Source organism: Accipiter gentilis, chromosome W (genome assembly GCF_929443795.1).
Source record: "Accipiter gentilis chromosome W, bAccGen1.1, whole genome shotgun sequence".
Lineage (NCBI taxonomy): Eukaryota > Metazoa > Chordata > Aves > Accipitriformes > Accipitridae > Astur > Astur gentilis.
This window is the reverse complement of record NC_064918.1, coordinates 11,662,341-11,679,939: the sequence shown is the minus strand read 5'-3', so window position 1 is coordinate 11,679,939 and position 17,599 is coordinate 11,662,341. Positions and strand designations below refer to the sequence as shown.

Genomic DNA, 17,599 nt, shown 5'->3' with positions numbered 1-17,599 from the left:
TTTTTTCCCGGTTCTGCATGATTGATAGAAGGCACAGAGAATGCAAAATATTTTTGTTTTGTCTTGGGAAGCTAATGGAATTGTAAAAAAACCCAACAATCTTTAAGGTCCATGACAATGATTTCCCAAACTTGAGGGATCATGGCAGGTGAAGGCATGCCTGGTTGCAGAGCCCCCATCGTGGCCATGACAGCATTGACTTGCCACAGGTCATGCAAAAATCGCCATTTTCCTGATTTCTTTTTTTTTTTTCCACAAACACTGGAGTATTCCACGGACTGTGAGATGGTTCGATGTGTCCGGCAGCTAGTTGTTCTGCTACCAATTCTTGCAGGGCCTTTAATTTTTTCAATTGGTAGGGGCCACTGATCCACCCACACAGGGTTATTTGTTAACCAAGTTAAAACAAGCATGGGTTGTCTAACACCCTGCAGCACAGTGGCCCCCGTTAAAAATCTGTGATAATTCTCACCCCCCACTGCGACAAGCAATCCCTCCCCCATAAATTGAGGGGAGCTGCCATCACATATGGTTTAATAACTGCTTGTTGGCCCTCAGGATTGGCAATCGGAACTGGAGTGGCTGCTATCTTTGCTCCTGTGGATCCTCCCAGCCCCACTACTCCCATACCAGCCTCCTCTGTTGGCCAGGTAGATGGCCACAGATAATCGGCAATAATAGTCACATCAGCTCCGGTGTCCAGGAGCCCTGCAAGCCTTACTGTAGTCGGAGATCTTCCGTGATTTGACAGTGTGCACGTCATATGTGGTCGGGATGATGAGACAGTCTGAGACCAGCAGCCCTGAGGGGGTCCCGTGGAGCCGAAGCCTCCATCGCATCGCAGTCGCTGTTCTGCTTTTGAAAGAGAACTCGAAAAAGGAACAAGTTGAGCAATGCGAGTACCTTTAGGGATTGTTACTGGTGGGTAGGGGGTCGAAATCATCACGCAAATTTGACCTGTAAAAGCAGCATCAATAACTCCCACATGCACGATTATTCCATTGAACGTGCTACTTGATCTTCCCAGTAGCAATGCACTCAGTCCCCGTCCTATAGGACCCCTTGCATTAAGAGGGACCTTAACGATGTCTTTCATGACTAGAGTTACTGTGTCGGCAGTGGATACATCCAACCCTGCTAAGCCAGCTGTTGCAGCTGACAATTGTTCGCAGAGAGGAATTAGCCAGCTGTCGGGAGGGGATTTGTTCTCCTCGTGTGCCCTCTCGCACTCGTTTTGCGGTTTTCCTGTAGCGGCTGTCCATTAGCATGAAATTTGGAACGACATTGTTTTGCAAAGTGTTCTAATTTTCCACATTTCTTGCAAGTAATCTCCGGTGAGTGGTGCACCGGTCGTTTACCTGGTGATGTTTTGTGTGGAGAAGTTACCATGATGTGCCCTTCACTGCGACACCCAGAGCACTTTCCAGAATTTCTCATAGCATTGGCTATGGTGGCCACCGTGTGTGCCAGTGTCCCAACTTTAGAACATGCAGCTACCATGTCAGGGACAGAAGGATCTCCTGGCAGAGCCTGTATGATCTTTTGACAGTCCTCATTAGCATTATCTTTTGCCAACTGTTTGCACAGCATTTGTCTTAAGACCTCATCTTCTACCTGTTTTTCCAGGGCAGCAGATATTTTTTCTACAAATTGTAAAAAGGGTTCTGTGGGGCCTTGGCAGATAGTGATGTATTTTTGCTTTGGAGCTGCCATATCCATGGTTCGCTTTATTGCCATAAGGCCTATATTTCGTGCTTGTTCGAGAGCCAGCGGAGGCCATGTAGCCTGTAGCTGAGGGTTACTATACTGCCCTTCACCAAGCAAAGCATCCTCTCCAAGGCCTAATCTCAGGTCACCCTGTGGCAGTCGTGAATTATGCAGCGCCGCCGCGCGTGCCATCTGCCTCCAGGTGGATTGAAATACTTGCAACTGTACGGGCTGAAACAGCACTTGCGCAAAGTGCATAATGTCATATGGACACAGCAGATCTGTGCTGATTATACAAATAAGCTGCATTACCTCAGGAGAATTGATTCCAAATTTTTGTACTTTATTCTGCAAATCCTGCACTACTCTCCAGCCGATTGGATTGTGCTCATCGTGCTGGTTTGTGCCTGCAGCAGCTTTGAAAACAGGAAATGTAACAGGAGCCTCTGCTGTGTTATCTAGAGGCTTTAGAAATGCAGGTGTTAGAGAGCATGGGGTGAGGCGTTCTACTAGATCCCAGTTGCTAGAGTCGGCAGCATATCTTCTAACTCCCTCCCAAAATTGATCAGGGGATCTCGGGACTGCAGTTATTGTGGACGGAGGGAGAGTCCATGGCAGGGGTTCTTTTGGTATGGTTTTATCTGCAAGCTGCAGGGATCGCATAGCGTCAATTAGAGCTTTTTCTGCCTCAGTTTCATTTTTGCTCTCATTTTCCATGCGGCCCTCATATTCGGTTTGAGTCTTACCATCCTTTCGGCCCTCACTTTCGGTACGGCCCTGGCTTTCGTTACGGCCCTGGCTTTCCGGCTCAGTGTTAATCACCACATTTTTCTCTTCGGGGGGGGCTGATGGAGTCACCCTTTCTGCCGCCGCACCAGTAGGTGAGGAGGGCCCCTCATCGCCCGGTAAAGTAATTAATGGCGTAGGAGGAGGAGGTGAATAAGGGTATGATCTGGTTTTGCTCATGAGGGGTTTTCTGCCCGCAACTGCTGATATTGCAGCATTGGCTGCAGCTGTTACTTGAGCAGAAACTTTTTCATTGATAACATTTTCTGATTTCTCATCTTTCTTTTGCTGATCTTTCGCATCACATTCTGCTTTCCATTCCTTCAGGGTCTCACGTAATAGACGCCATACGATCGCCAACTTACAGAGCTCTTTCTGTCCTTTAGAGATCTCATCAAACATTTTCCAGCCCACTGCTTGCCATGCATCCACACTGAATGCAGTAACTGTTGTGGCTGTAAAGCCTTGCATCTTACACCGTATTAAAGTCCTTTTCAGGCTTTGTTCTGGGGTTTTAACCCCTTTTCTTTTTAATAGGGCTTTCCAGGTAGACAAAATTGTCTCCTTTTCTTTTGTTAATTGCTGCCCCATTCTAACAGTTTAGTTCCCGGTGGCTCACCTTATTAGTTGTCTAGGCTCAGGTCCGGACCAGGCAGATTCCACTGCTCTCAGCTTCACTGGGCTCCGTCTCCGCAGCTTTTCTCGCTGCCGGTATACTCTTTCGCAGCTCTCGTCGCCGCTGGTATACTTCTCGCTAGTGCTGGATTTATGGCCATTAGATGATCCGTTCGCTCAGGCGCATCGGGGTCACCATTTGTCGTGGTAGAGACGGACACAACAAGTAATAGATCATGCAAAATGGCTACTTTATTGTTCTAACACACCTTTTTATCCCCTTCTTCAGAGTATGTGTTAGTATATGATTGGCTTCGTTAGTAACTAACAATTCATGATTGGTGAGTTTGTCAGGACGGTTCTTCTTATCACTATCTTGTTTTCGTACTGGTCTTCTCGGATCTTTCCAGACTTCTCAAGGATATACTACAAGCTGCTCAAGGTCGCGCTGTTCTCGAACTGTCAGAAATTCTGTAGACTTGTTGCATCCCCCGACATCTGTCAACAAATCAATCTTCCCCCTTTTTTTCTGCTGCTTTTTTTTGAGGGGGAGTGGGTGTGTCTTCTTAGCATCCTGCTGTTACTAGAGATAAAAAATATCTTTATAACTGTTTTGTGATTTAGCATTTTCTGATTTGCCAATGACATAAAATTGCTACCTGAAGGGAGTGAAGCTCTATCCTAGGATTCTCCAGAATTTAGAATATGTCTGGTAAACAGTGAATAAAGTCTATTTTAATACTGGAAGTAGGAAACACTCTTAGAGTTCATTCTTTTTCAAATTAAGAAGTTATATGTGTAAAGCCTATGGGAACTTACAGAGACTACTGTAGATTTCAAGACCAAAACAGACTATTATGATCCGATTTTAGATTTCCTTTCTAGCATATGCACTAATTATTACCAAAACCTTATGGCCAACTGTCCTGGGTTCAGCTTGGATAGAGTTAATTTTTACAGGAACCTGGGAGGTGGGGGCATAGCCGGGGCAGCTGACCTGAACTAGCCAAGGAGCTATTCCATACCATGTGACATCATGCTCAGTATATAAATGAGGAGTGAGCGAGCGGCTGCGTGGTCCTTTGTTACCGGCTGGGCTGAAACCACGACACCAACAACAAGAGAAATCAATTGAAAAAACCCCACAAACCACCCCCAAAAATTTCCAAAACCCACAGACAGTTGAGCAAATATTCTTTGTACATTTACCTATCTTTGAATACTGATGTGGTGGGTTGACCCTGGCTGGATGCCAGGTGCCCACCAAAGCCATTTTATCTCTCCCCCCTCCTCAGCTGGACAGGGAAGAGAAAATATAACAAAGGGCTCATAGGTCGAGATGAGGTGAGGAGAGATCACTCACCAATTACCGTCACGGGCAAAACAGACTCAACTTGGGGAAAGCTAACTCAATTTATTACCAATCAACCAGAGTAGGGTAATCAGAAATAAGACCAAATCTCAGAACACCTTCCCCCCACCCCTCTCTTCTTCCTGGGCACAACTTCACTCCCGGATTCTCTACCTACCCCCCCAGTGGCGCAGGGGGATGGGGAATGGGGTTTATGGTCAGTTCATCATGTTATCTCTGCCACTTCATCCTCTTCAGGGGCAGGACTCATCACACTCTTCCCCTGCTCCAGCGTGGGGTCCCACCCACGGGAGACAGTCCTCCACGAACTTCTCCAACGTGGGTCCTTCCCACAGGCTGCAGTTCTCCATGAACTGCTCAAGCATGGGTCCCTTCCACGGTGTGCAGTCCTTTAGGAGCACATTGCTCCAGCGTGGGTCCCCCATGGGGTCACAAGTCCTGCCAGAAAACCTGCTCCAGTGTGGGCTCCTCTCTCCACAGATCCGCAGGTCCTGCCAAGAACCTGCTCCAGCGCGGGGTTCCCACAGGGTCACAGCCTCCTTCGGGAACCCACCTGCTCCGGCGTGGGGTCCTCCACGGGCTGCAGGTGGATATCTGCTCCACCGTGGACCTCCATCGACTGCAGGGGGACAGCCTGCATCACCATGGTCTTCACCACGGGCTGCAGGGGAATCTCTGCTCTGGCGCCTGGAGCATCTCCTCCCCCTCCTTCTTCACTGACCTTGGTGTCTGCAGGGTTGTTTCTCTTACATGTTCTCACTCCTCTCTCCGGCTGCCGTTTTCTGTCCCAGCAACTTTTTTTCCTTCTTAAAAATGTTATCACAGAGGCGTTACCACTGTCACTGATTGGCTCAACCTTGGCCAGCGGCAGGTCCATCTTAGAGCCAGCTGGTATTGGCTCTGTCAGACACAGGGGAAGCTTACAGCAGCTTCTCACTGAAGCCACCCCTGTAACCCCCCTCCCCCTGCTGCCAAAACCTTGCCACACAAACCCAATACAAGTGAACATTAGACTATTCATAGATTCAAGTATGAATGATTTGCTATTGTGACTACTTTATGGAATGTAGGTTTTGGTCAAAAGGAAAAGGAAGGAAACGATACTCATGTTGCAAATTATTCTGTAGACTGATCACTAATATTTCAGCTGAGACACAAGGATGATCAGAAGCTTAAAAATTTTAAACTTTTAGAGAATTTGTTGCAATTTTAAAAGATGTTTGATTCTAACATGTTACATCTTTATTACATGTAAGCAAAATTTAGAGACTGATTAAATTCATGAGGGCATTTAGGCCTCAAAAAGCTATTTTAAAAAGCCAAGGAAGAAGGTATCATAGCTCCTCTTCTCTCTTTTGTGATCTATAACAAGAATTCTCCAGTTAGGCCATAACCAGTCAACAAATGACATGAAAGTAGTTCATAAAAAGTAAATGAAAATTAGTGGTGCTTGTAGCCATGAGACAGCAGGGATCTTTCAAAAATCACAGTGCAGTTCAGGAAAGGAGTAGGAAACAGAAATTATATTTTGATTGCCCAGGCTCTTCTGTCTATTTATGATATTCATTCTGCCATTTAAGCTTCCTGTATCTTCAAGTGGCTAAACATTCCCTCTTTTAGAAGAGCTGAGTACCAGTTCCTCCTCATCTTATTCCTGCCAGGTTATTCCTACTTTTATTTTCCCCAGTCTGAATGTTTATAGCAACTAATTGAAGAACTATGTTTAATCCAATAGTTGGGCTTCTCACTCAGGGCACAAAATACCTCTTGTTAACAATAAGGATATAAATCTGGCTCCTTTACATCTCAGGTGACCATTGGACTACATGAAATGAGGGGACAATGCTATATTTTTCTTGTGTGTGGTTTTGTAAATGATTCCTGAATTCCCTTATGGACATAGCTTGAAAGCTTTCACTTCAGAATTGTGCGCGTAAAATGCTATTTTGCACCAGAAGGTGCTGGTCTGATGATCCCAATAAGAAAGGCACTCAGACTCTCTAAGCTATCATTCACAATCGTATTTATTAGATCTAATGCTGTAAGAAGAGAATAGCATAGATAATCTTATGTCTCTTTTAGATGCTGGTAACCCTGAGCAGCATAGTATCGAATAGGAGTCCAACCCATGTGCAGCACACTGGGCAGACCCTGTCCATGGAAGAAATTCTTCCCGTTTGGTCATTCAAACTATTATAGGATTTTCCTAAAAGAAAACAACTCTTCTCATCATTTCTACAGTCAAACAGAAAAAATGTTCTCATGAGAACTTGCTGCACTTTTAGATTGTACTGGTTCTGGCTGGGATAGAGTTAATTTTCTTCATAGCAGCATGTATGGTGCTGTGCTTTGCATTTGTAGCTAAAACAGTGTTGATAACACATCAATGTTTTGGCTATTGCTGAGCAGTGCTTGCACAGCATCAAGGCTGGGCTGCGAGTAGGCTGGGGGTGGGCAAGTGGTTGGGAGGGGACACAGCTGAGACAGCTGACCCAAACTGACCAAAAGGGATATTCCATACCATATAACATTATGCTCAGAAATAAAAGTTCAGGGAAAGAAGGAGTAAAGGGGGGGACGTTCATGGTTATGGCATTTGTTTTCCCAAGAACCCTTATGCATGCCAAGGTCCAGCTTTCCAGGAAGTGGCTTTGCTTTGCTTGCATGCATAGCTTTTGCTTTCCTTATTAAACTGCCATTATCTTGATCTGCAAGTCTTCTTGCCTTCCTTCTGTTTCCTCCCCATCCTGCAGGAGAGGGGAGCGAGTGAAAGGGAGGATAGGTGTTTGGCTGCTGGCTGGGGTCTACACATCACACCAGTAATTCGGAAAGGTAATGTAGAGAAATGTTCTTCACCAAATCCCTGATATCTTCCTTCATTTACAATAGTAGTATAGGGAAACATTTTATTTAAGATAAGTGACAGCTGCCCCACCACCAGCTTCTGGCAGAAATGCCACATTTACCAGAATATTCAAATGACATTTGAAATAAGCAATGTAAAATGTAAATATTTGTCTGTGCACTTACATTTGGAATCTCTGACATAATGCTTTATGGATTTTGATGAGCTAAAATGGAGAAAGCTTATACACAGAAATATGTTAACAATTTGTTGAGGATTTCAAAGTGTGTGTGGTCTGTATTTGCATCTGGTAGTCTGAAGATGAAATTGTAATGACTTTAAAACCCATGCCAGCTGGCTGTCATCCAGAACATAGAAAGACAATGAACAGTCTAGATAGGAAAACTTGGTGCTTTTCTTTCAGGTCCTGAGTGGATAGGTATCTGGATTAGAAAATCATCCTCAGAATTTTCAGTCAACATTTTACAACCTACTTTCATCGTAGATGTTAAAGTCAGTATGTGCTTAAAGCCTGACATCTTTTCTTGTAGAGAAGTGTTTCTTCAGGCAGAGCTTCAGCTATTACAGCAAGGACAAAGCTTTCCTTGAAATTCTTCACATGTTAATCACTGAAGTCTTCCTACCAGAATTGCCCTTAAAATAGATTTTCTTTAAAAAAGTATTCTATATTTGTATTGGGTTTGCATGGCAAAGTTTTGGTAGCAGTGGGGCTACAGGGGTGGCTGCTAGAAGCTTCCCCCATGTCCAATAAAGCCAATGCCAGCTGGCTCCAAGATGGACCCGCCACTGGCCAAAGCTGAGCCAATCAGCGACAGTGGTAGCGCCTCTGTAATAACATATTTAAGAAGGGGAAAAAGTTGCTGCACAACAGCAACTGTAGCCGGAGAGAGGAGTGAGAAAATGTGAGAGAAACAGCTATGCAGACACCAAGGTCAGTGAAGGAGGAGGGGGAGGAGGTGGTCCAGGCACCAGAGAAGAGATTCCCCTGCAGTCCATGGAGAAGACCATGGTGAAGCAGGTTGTCCCCCTGCAGCCACGGAGAACCACATTGGAGCAGATATGCACACTGCAGCCCATGGAGGACCCCCATGCAGGGGCCGGTGGATATGTACTGAAGGAAGCTGTGACCCCATGGAGAGGAGCCCATGCAGGAACAGGTTTTCTGGCAGGAACTGTGGCTCGTGGGGGACCCATGCTGGAGCAGTCTCTTCCTCATGGACTGTTGTAGCGGTTGTGATCACAACCTACAAGGGTTATCTGACCCATGGGTGTGTAAGATCGTGATGGTAGGGTTCTTAGGATTTGTTTAACAGCTGGCTGAATATAAGCCAGCAGTGTGCCCAGGTGGCCAAGAAGGCAAATAGCATCCTGGCTTGTTGTATTGGGTCTGGTTGAGATGGAGTTAATGCTCCCCATAGAAGCCCTCCTAGCACTGTGCTCTGCATCAGTAGCTAGAAAGGTTGTATTGGTTTTGTGTGGCAAGGTTTTGGTGGGGGGGGGGGGGGGTTACAGGGGTGGTTTCTGTAAGAAGCTGCTGGAAGCTTCCCCTGTGTTCGAGAGAGAGCGAGCCCATACCAGCCGGCTCTAAGACGGACCCGCTGCCGGCCAAGGCCGAGCCAATCAGTGATAGTGGTAACGCCTCTGTGATAACATTTTTAAGAAGGAAAAAAGTTGGGACAGGGAGAAACAGCCGCCAGAGAGAGGAGTGAGAACATGTAAGAGAAACAACCCTGCAGACACCAAGGTCAGTGAAGAAGGAGGGGGAGGAGATGCTCCAGGCGCCGGAGCGAAGATTCCCCTGCAGCCTGTGGTGAAGACCATGGTGAGGCAGGCTGTCCCCCTGCAGAACATGGAGGTCCACGGTGGAGCAGATATCCACCTGCAGCCCATGGAGGACCCCACGCCGGAGCAGGTGGGTTCCCGAAGGAGGCTGTGACCCCATGGGAACCCCGCGCTGGAGCAGGCTCCTGGCAGGACCTGCGGATCTGTGGAGAGAGGAGCCCACGGAGCAGGTTTTCTGGCAGGACTTGTGACCCCGTGGGGGACCCGCGCTGGAGCAGCGTGCTCCTAAAGGACTGCACACCATGGAATGGACCCATGCTGGAACAGTTCGTGAAGAACTGCAGCCTGTGGGAATGGCCCACGTTGGAGAAGTTCGTGGAGGACTGTCTCCCGTGGGCGGGACCCCACGCTGGAGCAGGGGAAGAGCGTGATGAGCCCTCCCCCTGAGGAGGTGAAGCGGCAGAAAATAATGTGTGATGACTGTAAACCCCATCCCTGTCCCCCTGTGCCGCTGGGGGGGCTTGGTGGAGAAATCCAGGAGTGAAGTTGTGCCCGGGAAGAAGGGAGGGGTGGTGGGAAGGTGTTCTGAGATTTCGTTTTATTTCTCATTACCTTGCTCTGGTTGATTTGTAATAAATTGAGATAATTTTCCCAAATTGAGTCTGTTTTGCCCGTGACGGTAATTAGTGAATGATCTCTCCTGTCCTTATCTCGACCCGCAAGCTTTTTGTTATATTTTTCTCTCCCCTGTCCAGCTGAGGATGGGGGAGTGATAGAACGGCTTTGGTGGGCACCTGGCGTTCAGCCAGGGTCAACCCATCACAAAGGTGTTGATAACACATCAGTGTTTTGGCTACTGCTGAGCAGTGCTGGCACAGCATCAAGGCTGTCTCTCCAACATTTTTTCCCCCCCTCAACGGCAGGCTGGGGCTGGGAAGATCTTGGGAGGGGTCATAAGCAGGACAGCTGACCTAAACTAACCAAACAGATATTCCATACCATATGATGTCAGCTCAGATATAAAAGCTAAGTAAAGGGAGACGGAAGGGGGGCATTTTTGTCTTCCGGAGCAACCACTGCGCGTACTGAAGCCCTGCTTTCCAGGAAGTAGACAGACATTGCCTGCAGATGGGAAGTAAAGAATTATATCATTTGTTTTTCTTTGCTTTCACGCGCGACCTTTGCTTTCACTTTATTAAACTGTCCTTATCTTGACCCATGAGCCTTTTGTTATATTTTCTACCCCCTGTCCAGCTGAGGAGGGGGAGTAATAGAGAGGCTTTGGTGGGTACCTGGCACCCAGCCAGGGTCAACCCACCACATGGTGCAACTGACTTTTGAGGATATTTCTTTGGACTAAATGGATCTGTTTTGCTGAGGATTTAAAAAAGTACCTGTAAGGTATCTTGATAGGCAGACTATATGCTGTAAGTCTAAATGTATATCTTTTTAACAAAAAGTTTTGTTTCAAACGTGGGGTTCCAGTAGAGAAGATGTAAATGAACGTACATGGAAGTGAATAGGCTGTATAAAGCATGTTCATCTCGTTACTGAAAGATGGGCTGACTGTGTGTGACGTGTTCAGATGTTAAAACACTGGTGGAAAGATGTCCTTCTCTTATCCATTTAGATCTAAGGTAAGAAGACCTGTGCAGCTAGCCCTTAAATCCTTATGGTTCAGAGGATTGCCAATTCTATTTTTGCGCAATAATTATATAGCAATAATTCATGATTATGTAGGATTGCACAACCAGAAAATGCTTTCTATGCTAAACCTACAAAAGATTTGCTATTTGGCATGACCTAATCTGGAGCAGGTAACTAAGATTTCTGTTACCTCAGCATAAATGTTACATACATATAGGATTTATTAACTAACAAGTGATTGTAGTTGAAGGAAGTAAGAAGCAGTATAAAGGAGCTATAGTGAAGTTTTTCTTTACCAAGCCACAAAGATAACATCTATTTTTAGCATTCTTTATTATTAGCAAAATATAGGCTGAAAAGCCCATTTAGAATAAGCATGGGTAAAAGTAGATGATAGTTATCAATTGTTTCATGTTATGCTGGTAGGTTTTCTGATTAAATGTTACAGAACATTAATGTAGCTTCTGTGAGTTTGAATGTGATCTCAGATAAAACTTTTTTTAAAGAATGAATCTTTCAACTGCAACTAGTAAACTGGCAGAAGTCTTGCAGGAAGAGGGCTCAAATGGTTCTAGATCTCAGACCAACAACAAAACCTGGGACTGCAGAATAAGAACAATGAAAGAATAGGTCCCTTGGTGCTATTTTATAATAGCTTATGTTTATTATCATTTTAGTATAAATTTACTACTTTAATCTGTAACACTAGACTGTGGTGGTTAGTGTTGTTTGGGTTTTTTTAAAGTTATCATCAGTGTCCTCCTGCATAAGCCTGGAATGTTCCAGCAGGTATAAGCATTAGTTGAGAAGTCCTAAGGCAAAACTTGTACCCTGTAAGCACAGGTAGGGCATGAATGTACTTGCAGTAAGGAAGTGATAAATTTATTCATGGATGTTTAAGGTTACACTACAGCATTACTGTAGGGCTGTTGCATAGGTGTAGTGTTTCCCCATCTCAATTTGAAGAAAAGAGCTCAGGAATAAACATTTGGTAGTATAGAACAGATTAATTACTGTGGAAAGATTGTATGAATATTAGAAGTTGATATTTAACTTGGTTTCCTATAGTAGAGCAAATACAGCATTATCTTATCAATCTGTTCTAAGCTTTTTTTTTTTTTTTTTTTAAGAATAAAATATTTCAGTTGGAAGGGACCTACAACAATCATCTAGTTCAACTGCCTGACTACTTCAGGGCTGACCAAAAGTTATAGCATGTTATTAAGGGCATTGTCCAAATGCCTCAAACACTGACAGGCTTGGGGCATCAATCACCTCTCTAGGAAGCCTGTTCCAGTGTTTGACCACCCTCTCTGTAAAGAAATGCTTCCTAATGTCCAGTCTGAACCTCTCCTGACACAGCTTTGAACTATTCCCATGCATCCTGTCACTGGATACCAGGGAGAAGAGATCAGCACCTCCCTCTCCACTTCCCCTCCTCAGGAAGCTGTAGAGAGCAATGAGGTCACCCCTCAGCCTCCTTTTCTCCAAACTAGACAAATCCTGAGTCCTCAGCCACTCCTCATAGGACAATAGAATCCTCACAGGATTAATTAAATTTAACAGGGAGTAAGTAACACTTAAATCACTAATCAGCTTGTGCTCCTTACAAAGGGGTTAATGGATGACCTACCTTGTGAAATCTGGAGTGGAGAAGCAATGAGAGGTTGGAGGATACCAGATAGTCTACTGCTTCAGTTTGCAGCCTTAGGTTTATGCCTTAAATTACTTCAAGAAAAAGAGTAAATCTTTGCAGCACAGCACTATTGTAAATTCTTCTTCTCCCTATACACAATGTAACCCCATACAACTTTTCTTGTATTTAAAAAAGATCTAAGGTATTGCTCTATTGGACAAAACTGATGGATGGGAGGACACTTTCCCTGACCTGCCACCAACTTTGTGTCATGGGTTAAAAAAAAGGAGTGTTTAAACAATGGTGGTTTAAAGGACAGGGTATCACCAATACATGTAGCATTCAACAGACTGCTTTAAAACCCTGTACAAAATTGGGATAGTAACATGGCTTTAGCTAGGAGGAATAGTCCTGAACTTGTTTTTTTTAAATACCAGGTTCAGTGCTGAAAGAGGACAAACATTTCTATTGCAGATTTGTTACAATGGCAGCTGTAGCAAACACATAATGGAAGTCCTCTGAGTAAGGTGCAGCACTGACCTTTTCCTAACTGAACAGGTTAGTTGGTAGCTCCAAGCAATCCATACCAAAAACTGCCACATAGATAAGTCTCTGTATTTTACCTATGGAAAGAAAGCATGAAGGCTTAGAAACCATTATTTAAAACAAACTGCATAGTAAGCAAGAGGAAGCTGAACACATGAAACATTTTTGAAAGTTGAAATAAGGCACAAGACAGCTTCATGTATCTAAGTTTTTATTTTTTATTACATAATGTATAAACACCACTTTCTTTTTTTAAAAAAAGCAAAGAATGACAGGTCTAGTTTAGCAGAACACAGAATTGTGGACTGGCACTAAATGAAGAAACCATGGATTTGATTCAGCAGGTAGAAGAGGTACAGAGTTCAGTGCCAGTCCAGTCAGATTAAATCGGTGTTAAACCAATACTCAGTCCTTTCACAGAACACTGTCTACCAGGTAAGTTGTCTGTATTGCAATCCTCTGTAATAAAGGATCCTTAAAAAGGATTCTACAAGTCTTTAAAAAAAAAGGTAGCTGCTTACTGTTTATCTATTATAGATCTCTGAATCATCCTAGTTATTTAAATCAAGCATTCACCAGTAAATGCTTCAACAGAAGTGCAGTTAAATACAGACACAAAACCAGTAGAGGCCACTCATGAGTAGGTCAGGTTTCCATTTTCCTAAGTAATAGTTAGGAATTGAACTGTGAAATCTCTTACTAAACCCTAAACCAGATCATACTTTGGGTCTCTAGGGCTTGAAAACATTGCCTTTTTAGTCTCAGCATTCAGAATAAGGAATGAGAGACATCTTTAAGAGGTATACACCCTGATCAGACTAATCAGTCTCCATTAAAACATTACAGCACACAAATGCATCTAAATAAGTAGGGGAAAGAGTTTCTGCCATAAATCTGTCTATGCAGGTATTCAAAGACATTTTCGATACCTAAACCTCTGATCTAACACAGTAGTAAAGTCCTAGAAAGTCATAAATTAGTGTTACTGGCATTGGGGGGGGGGGGTGTGGTGTGTGGGGTGTTGTTTGGTTAGGTTTTTTTTTTATCTTAACAGCATATTGACTAGTGTATTAGACAGAGGCACATAAATTGTCCTTAACTGGTTATAGATGGATTAACTAAAACACCCTAATCTCTGTGCAGCCAACTTTCTAAAGAAAGATTAGTCTTTTGCATCTTCACCTTTAGGCCAGTTTTACAGATTATTTTAGACATTAAGAGCTTTATTCTGATAGTTCCTGAACTTACCAAGTTTTGAAAGAATATTTGGCTACTTTGATTTTCCCCTTCTGGTCTGCAATCCAGATGACTCAAGCAGATACTGTAAATAACTCAATCTGCAGCACACTTAAAAGGTGAAATGTATACAAACAATGATAACTTATTCAAAAAAGCTCCATCAGTGTCACATTTTTCTAAAATTGAATGGTCTGGTCAAATCTATTTCCTCCAAATTCTGTTTCAGAGTGAATACAAAAACTAAAGTAGTAAATAGTAATATAGTAGTAGAAGCAAAAAAACCCCATAACCCTTTATACACTTCTTCCACCTATAAAGGTCAGTTTACATTTTGTGATTGGTAATAAATACAGATTGGCCACATTGGAGAACATTCCCATTAGACCTGAGAACCTTTGTTACAGGAATCTCTTCACTCAAAAGTAGTTTGAGGAAAACTCACTTTTGGAAATAGATCTGTAGTAGACAAGACAAAATAAATTTGTTTCAAGTCATGTTGCAGAAGAGTTCCTGCTGTAGTAGTCTTCATTTTGTCAAAATCTGCCCTCTCATCTATGCATTAATCAGCACAAACTTTCAAAGGCAAAGTTCACAGTTTGTCTAAAACATTATCTAAAAAGTCACTTCCTCTTCTATAATCAGAGCTTTTTTTTCCATTATCAACTTGCAACAGAGGCATATAAAATTAAAATATTTTTCCAATTAAATATCAGTAGAATTCAGCACAGGATTGTAAAATTAAACTTTCTGGAGAAGTTAAACTCATACTTGGAAAACTGGGAGACATATAGGTATTAACTTGAGCTCCAACTACTAACTAGCACCCAGCACATCCCATTCTTCTTCAGTTATATAAAGAAACTCAGAACCTAAAATTCCAAATCATTCAACTTCTTAAGGCCAAATATCTTTCTTAAGGATAGCCACCTGCATACACTACTGTGACTGAACACCTGCTAGCCAGCTAATCCATTCAGTGAAGGAGTATATCTTACTTCAACATATTTTCTATAGTTTGTATATTCCTATTAAAGGTCTCAAGAAAACCCTTGGGTTTCAAGTCCCTCTCTATCCAAAGAGAAAAGGTAAGAGCTACCTCATTCAAGATGTGAAAAGAGCTTCTAGAAATTAAGCCAGACTTTACTTTTGATGTAAACCTACAAAGTAGAAAAAAAATACTGGAAGAGGAAAAAAAAAAAAAAAAGCATGTCACAAGTTGTATGAAACTAGAGAGTTATAAAATTCTTTGAAAAGCATACAAAAGGTTTGTATTTCCATTTTGATTACGTCAACAGCAGGACTTACCAAAATCTACATATCCTTTCATCAAATCGCTAGATTGACAGTCAACTTTTCTATAAAAGTATATGCATGAAATGTATGAAGGTGTTTAGTTTCATCAGTCCCAGACTTAATAAAAAACTGTGCATCTGAATATTTAATGCTACTGACTTAATACTTAAACCCATGTACCTGTGTTTGAAAAGATGTTCTTTTATGTTTGCCTTATGGGTTAAAAATGTTGAGGTAAGACTTCAAATATATTTCCTTTACACCAGATGCAAAAAGAGCTTAAATATCGGGCTAAGATTTCCCCAACAGAAAGAATGAAAAGCATCTCAACCTTCCTCCAAATGCTCTTGCATCCAAAAAAGTCAACTTCCAACTTAATGCAGCATTGTGATGTGCTATCTCCAGAAGTTCCCTCTCTGGATCCAGAATTGTTTCAGCAGAAGACACTAGGGTCCTTCATTCTTCCAGCAGAACAGTGCACAATGCATCCTCTGTATCAATCATTATTGAAGCTATTGCCCCATCATTGAACTCGAAAGATGTTCCTCCATCTACAACCATACATGCATCCCAACAACGGGAACGCACACAGACTCTGCAAAACCCCAAAAAAATAGGTTTTTACAAAATAGCTGTTAAAAAATTAGGTATTTCACACAAACACTTATCTGAACAATGAGACTGGTTCTTGGACATTCCTTTGTGTGGATCAGTAAATGCTTAATCACACAGGAGTATGCTTAGAGAAGGATTTAGCATAGTACTAAGCACTAGCATCCCCCAACCTATCAGTACTTTGTATAGACATAGCAAAGAGTCCAGAGAGAACTGAAGGACCTGTTCAAATAGAGACTATTACTCCAAGAGTTTGAGAACAGCCTGTAACATAACACTTGATATTGAAAGCGGCAGTTTAGGTGTATTTTTAAGCAAGCTACTGATTATCCCATTTAATAGTGATTTGCTTAATCTTTCACAGAAAAGTTTTATATTAATTTACAATTCTAGTGTATGGTCTTCATGTTAAGTGGAACATGCAGTTTCAACTAGCAATGCTTGAGATTCAAATAATTTGGATATTAATATAGTCTGTTTTGTTACATTAATCATTCACAAAGAGAAGGGAAAGTCACTTCAAACACAAAGCTGAAGGTCAGAATGCTTACCAGGCAACATCATGAATAGGTATGGCAGCATATTACTGTCAATATTAGAGTTTTACTACTATATCTTTAAGCTAATAAATTTAAGCTTATAAAATTTAAGGCAGCTCTTCTACAGCTAGACAAGACAGAATAAAGCTAACAACCATATTCTTCACTTACCTTTAAAAAGAAAATTAACTCAACCATTGGGATTTATCCTTTCAAATATGTAGAAAGTGAAAACACTATTAAATGAAGAGTTCTCCAAACTTTTTTCATATTGCTAGATGGGAACTAGTAGTGATGCCAGAGCAGCTGCAAGACTTCAGTCTCACATGGATGTGCTTGATTGTTCCTGACTTAGGCCTTGGTCTAGACAATCTTCTGATCTCCAAAATTTAATCAACAGTTATCCAGTGACTTAAATATTCATGAAGACACATCTATCATAAATATGGAAAGCTGGGAAGCATGGCCACAGTGTCAAAGCTTAATTGGTCTGCACATCATTAAAACACAGCCAAGTCTGGATACTGCAGAAGAACGTGGAGGCATGCTCCACTCCATTTCACTCTGGGCAGCTACTATGTCAAAAAAGATAAAGAACAACAGAGGGGAGATCTCTAGTATCAAAAGCTAAAGACCAACCGTGACAGGCAGCAAATTCTACTCCAAAAAGGAAAAATGGGCAGATATCCCTCATAGGTATGCAGACATTTGTTGCTCCAATATAGTTTTTACAGCATATGCTGAGGACTCCAAATAAGACAAGACTTAGTCCTGGAGAACCCATGGATGAAAATGCAATTATTTGTTCCTATTTTAGCCTCTCCTCTTACAGTCTCTTAAGATTTTCTCACCCTTGAGACCTCCCAGATCAAAATGACTAAGAAGCAGTAAACATTTAAAGACATGACTCATACACAGTAGGCCTCTAATATCATAATATTTAGCCCCTGTAGACA

General features: G+C 42.6%; 2 protein-coding genes across 6 annotated transcripts in view; one reads left to right on the top strand and one right to left on the bottom strand.

Annotated features, from left to right (window-relative positions):
* The window catches only part of LOC126035313 (uncharacterized), a 289,711-nt gene that overhangs the window by 101,886 nt on the left and 170,226 nt on the right, over positions 1 to 17,599 (top strand). The gene's annotated exons all lie outside the window — the stretch shown is intronic.
* The window catches only part of LOC126035293 (NAD kinase 2, mitochondrial-like), a 74,108-nt gene continuing 69,711 nt past the window's right edge, over positions 13,203 to 17,599 (bottom strand). For all 5 annotated transcript variants that reach the window (XM_049793725.1, XM_049793726.1, XM_049793728.1 and 2 more), the window contains one exon: positions 13,203 to 16,084. In XM_049793725.1, the coding sequence (XP_049649682.1) occupies positions 15,946 to 16,084 (139 nt within the window). In that variant the 3' untranslated portion in view covers positions 13,203 to 15,945. The remainder of the gene's footprint in view (positions 16,085 to 17,599) is intronic.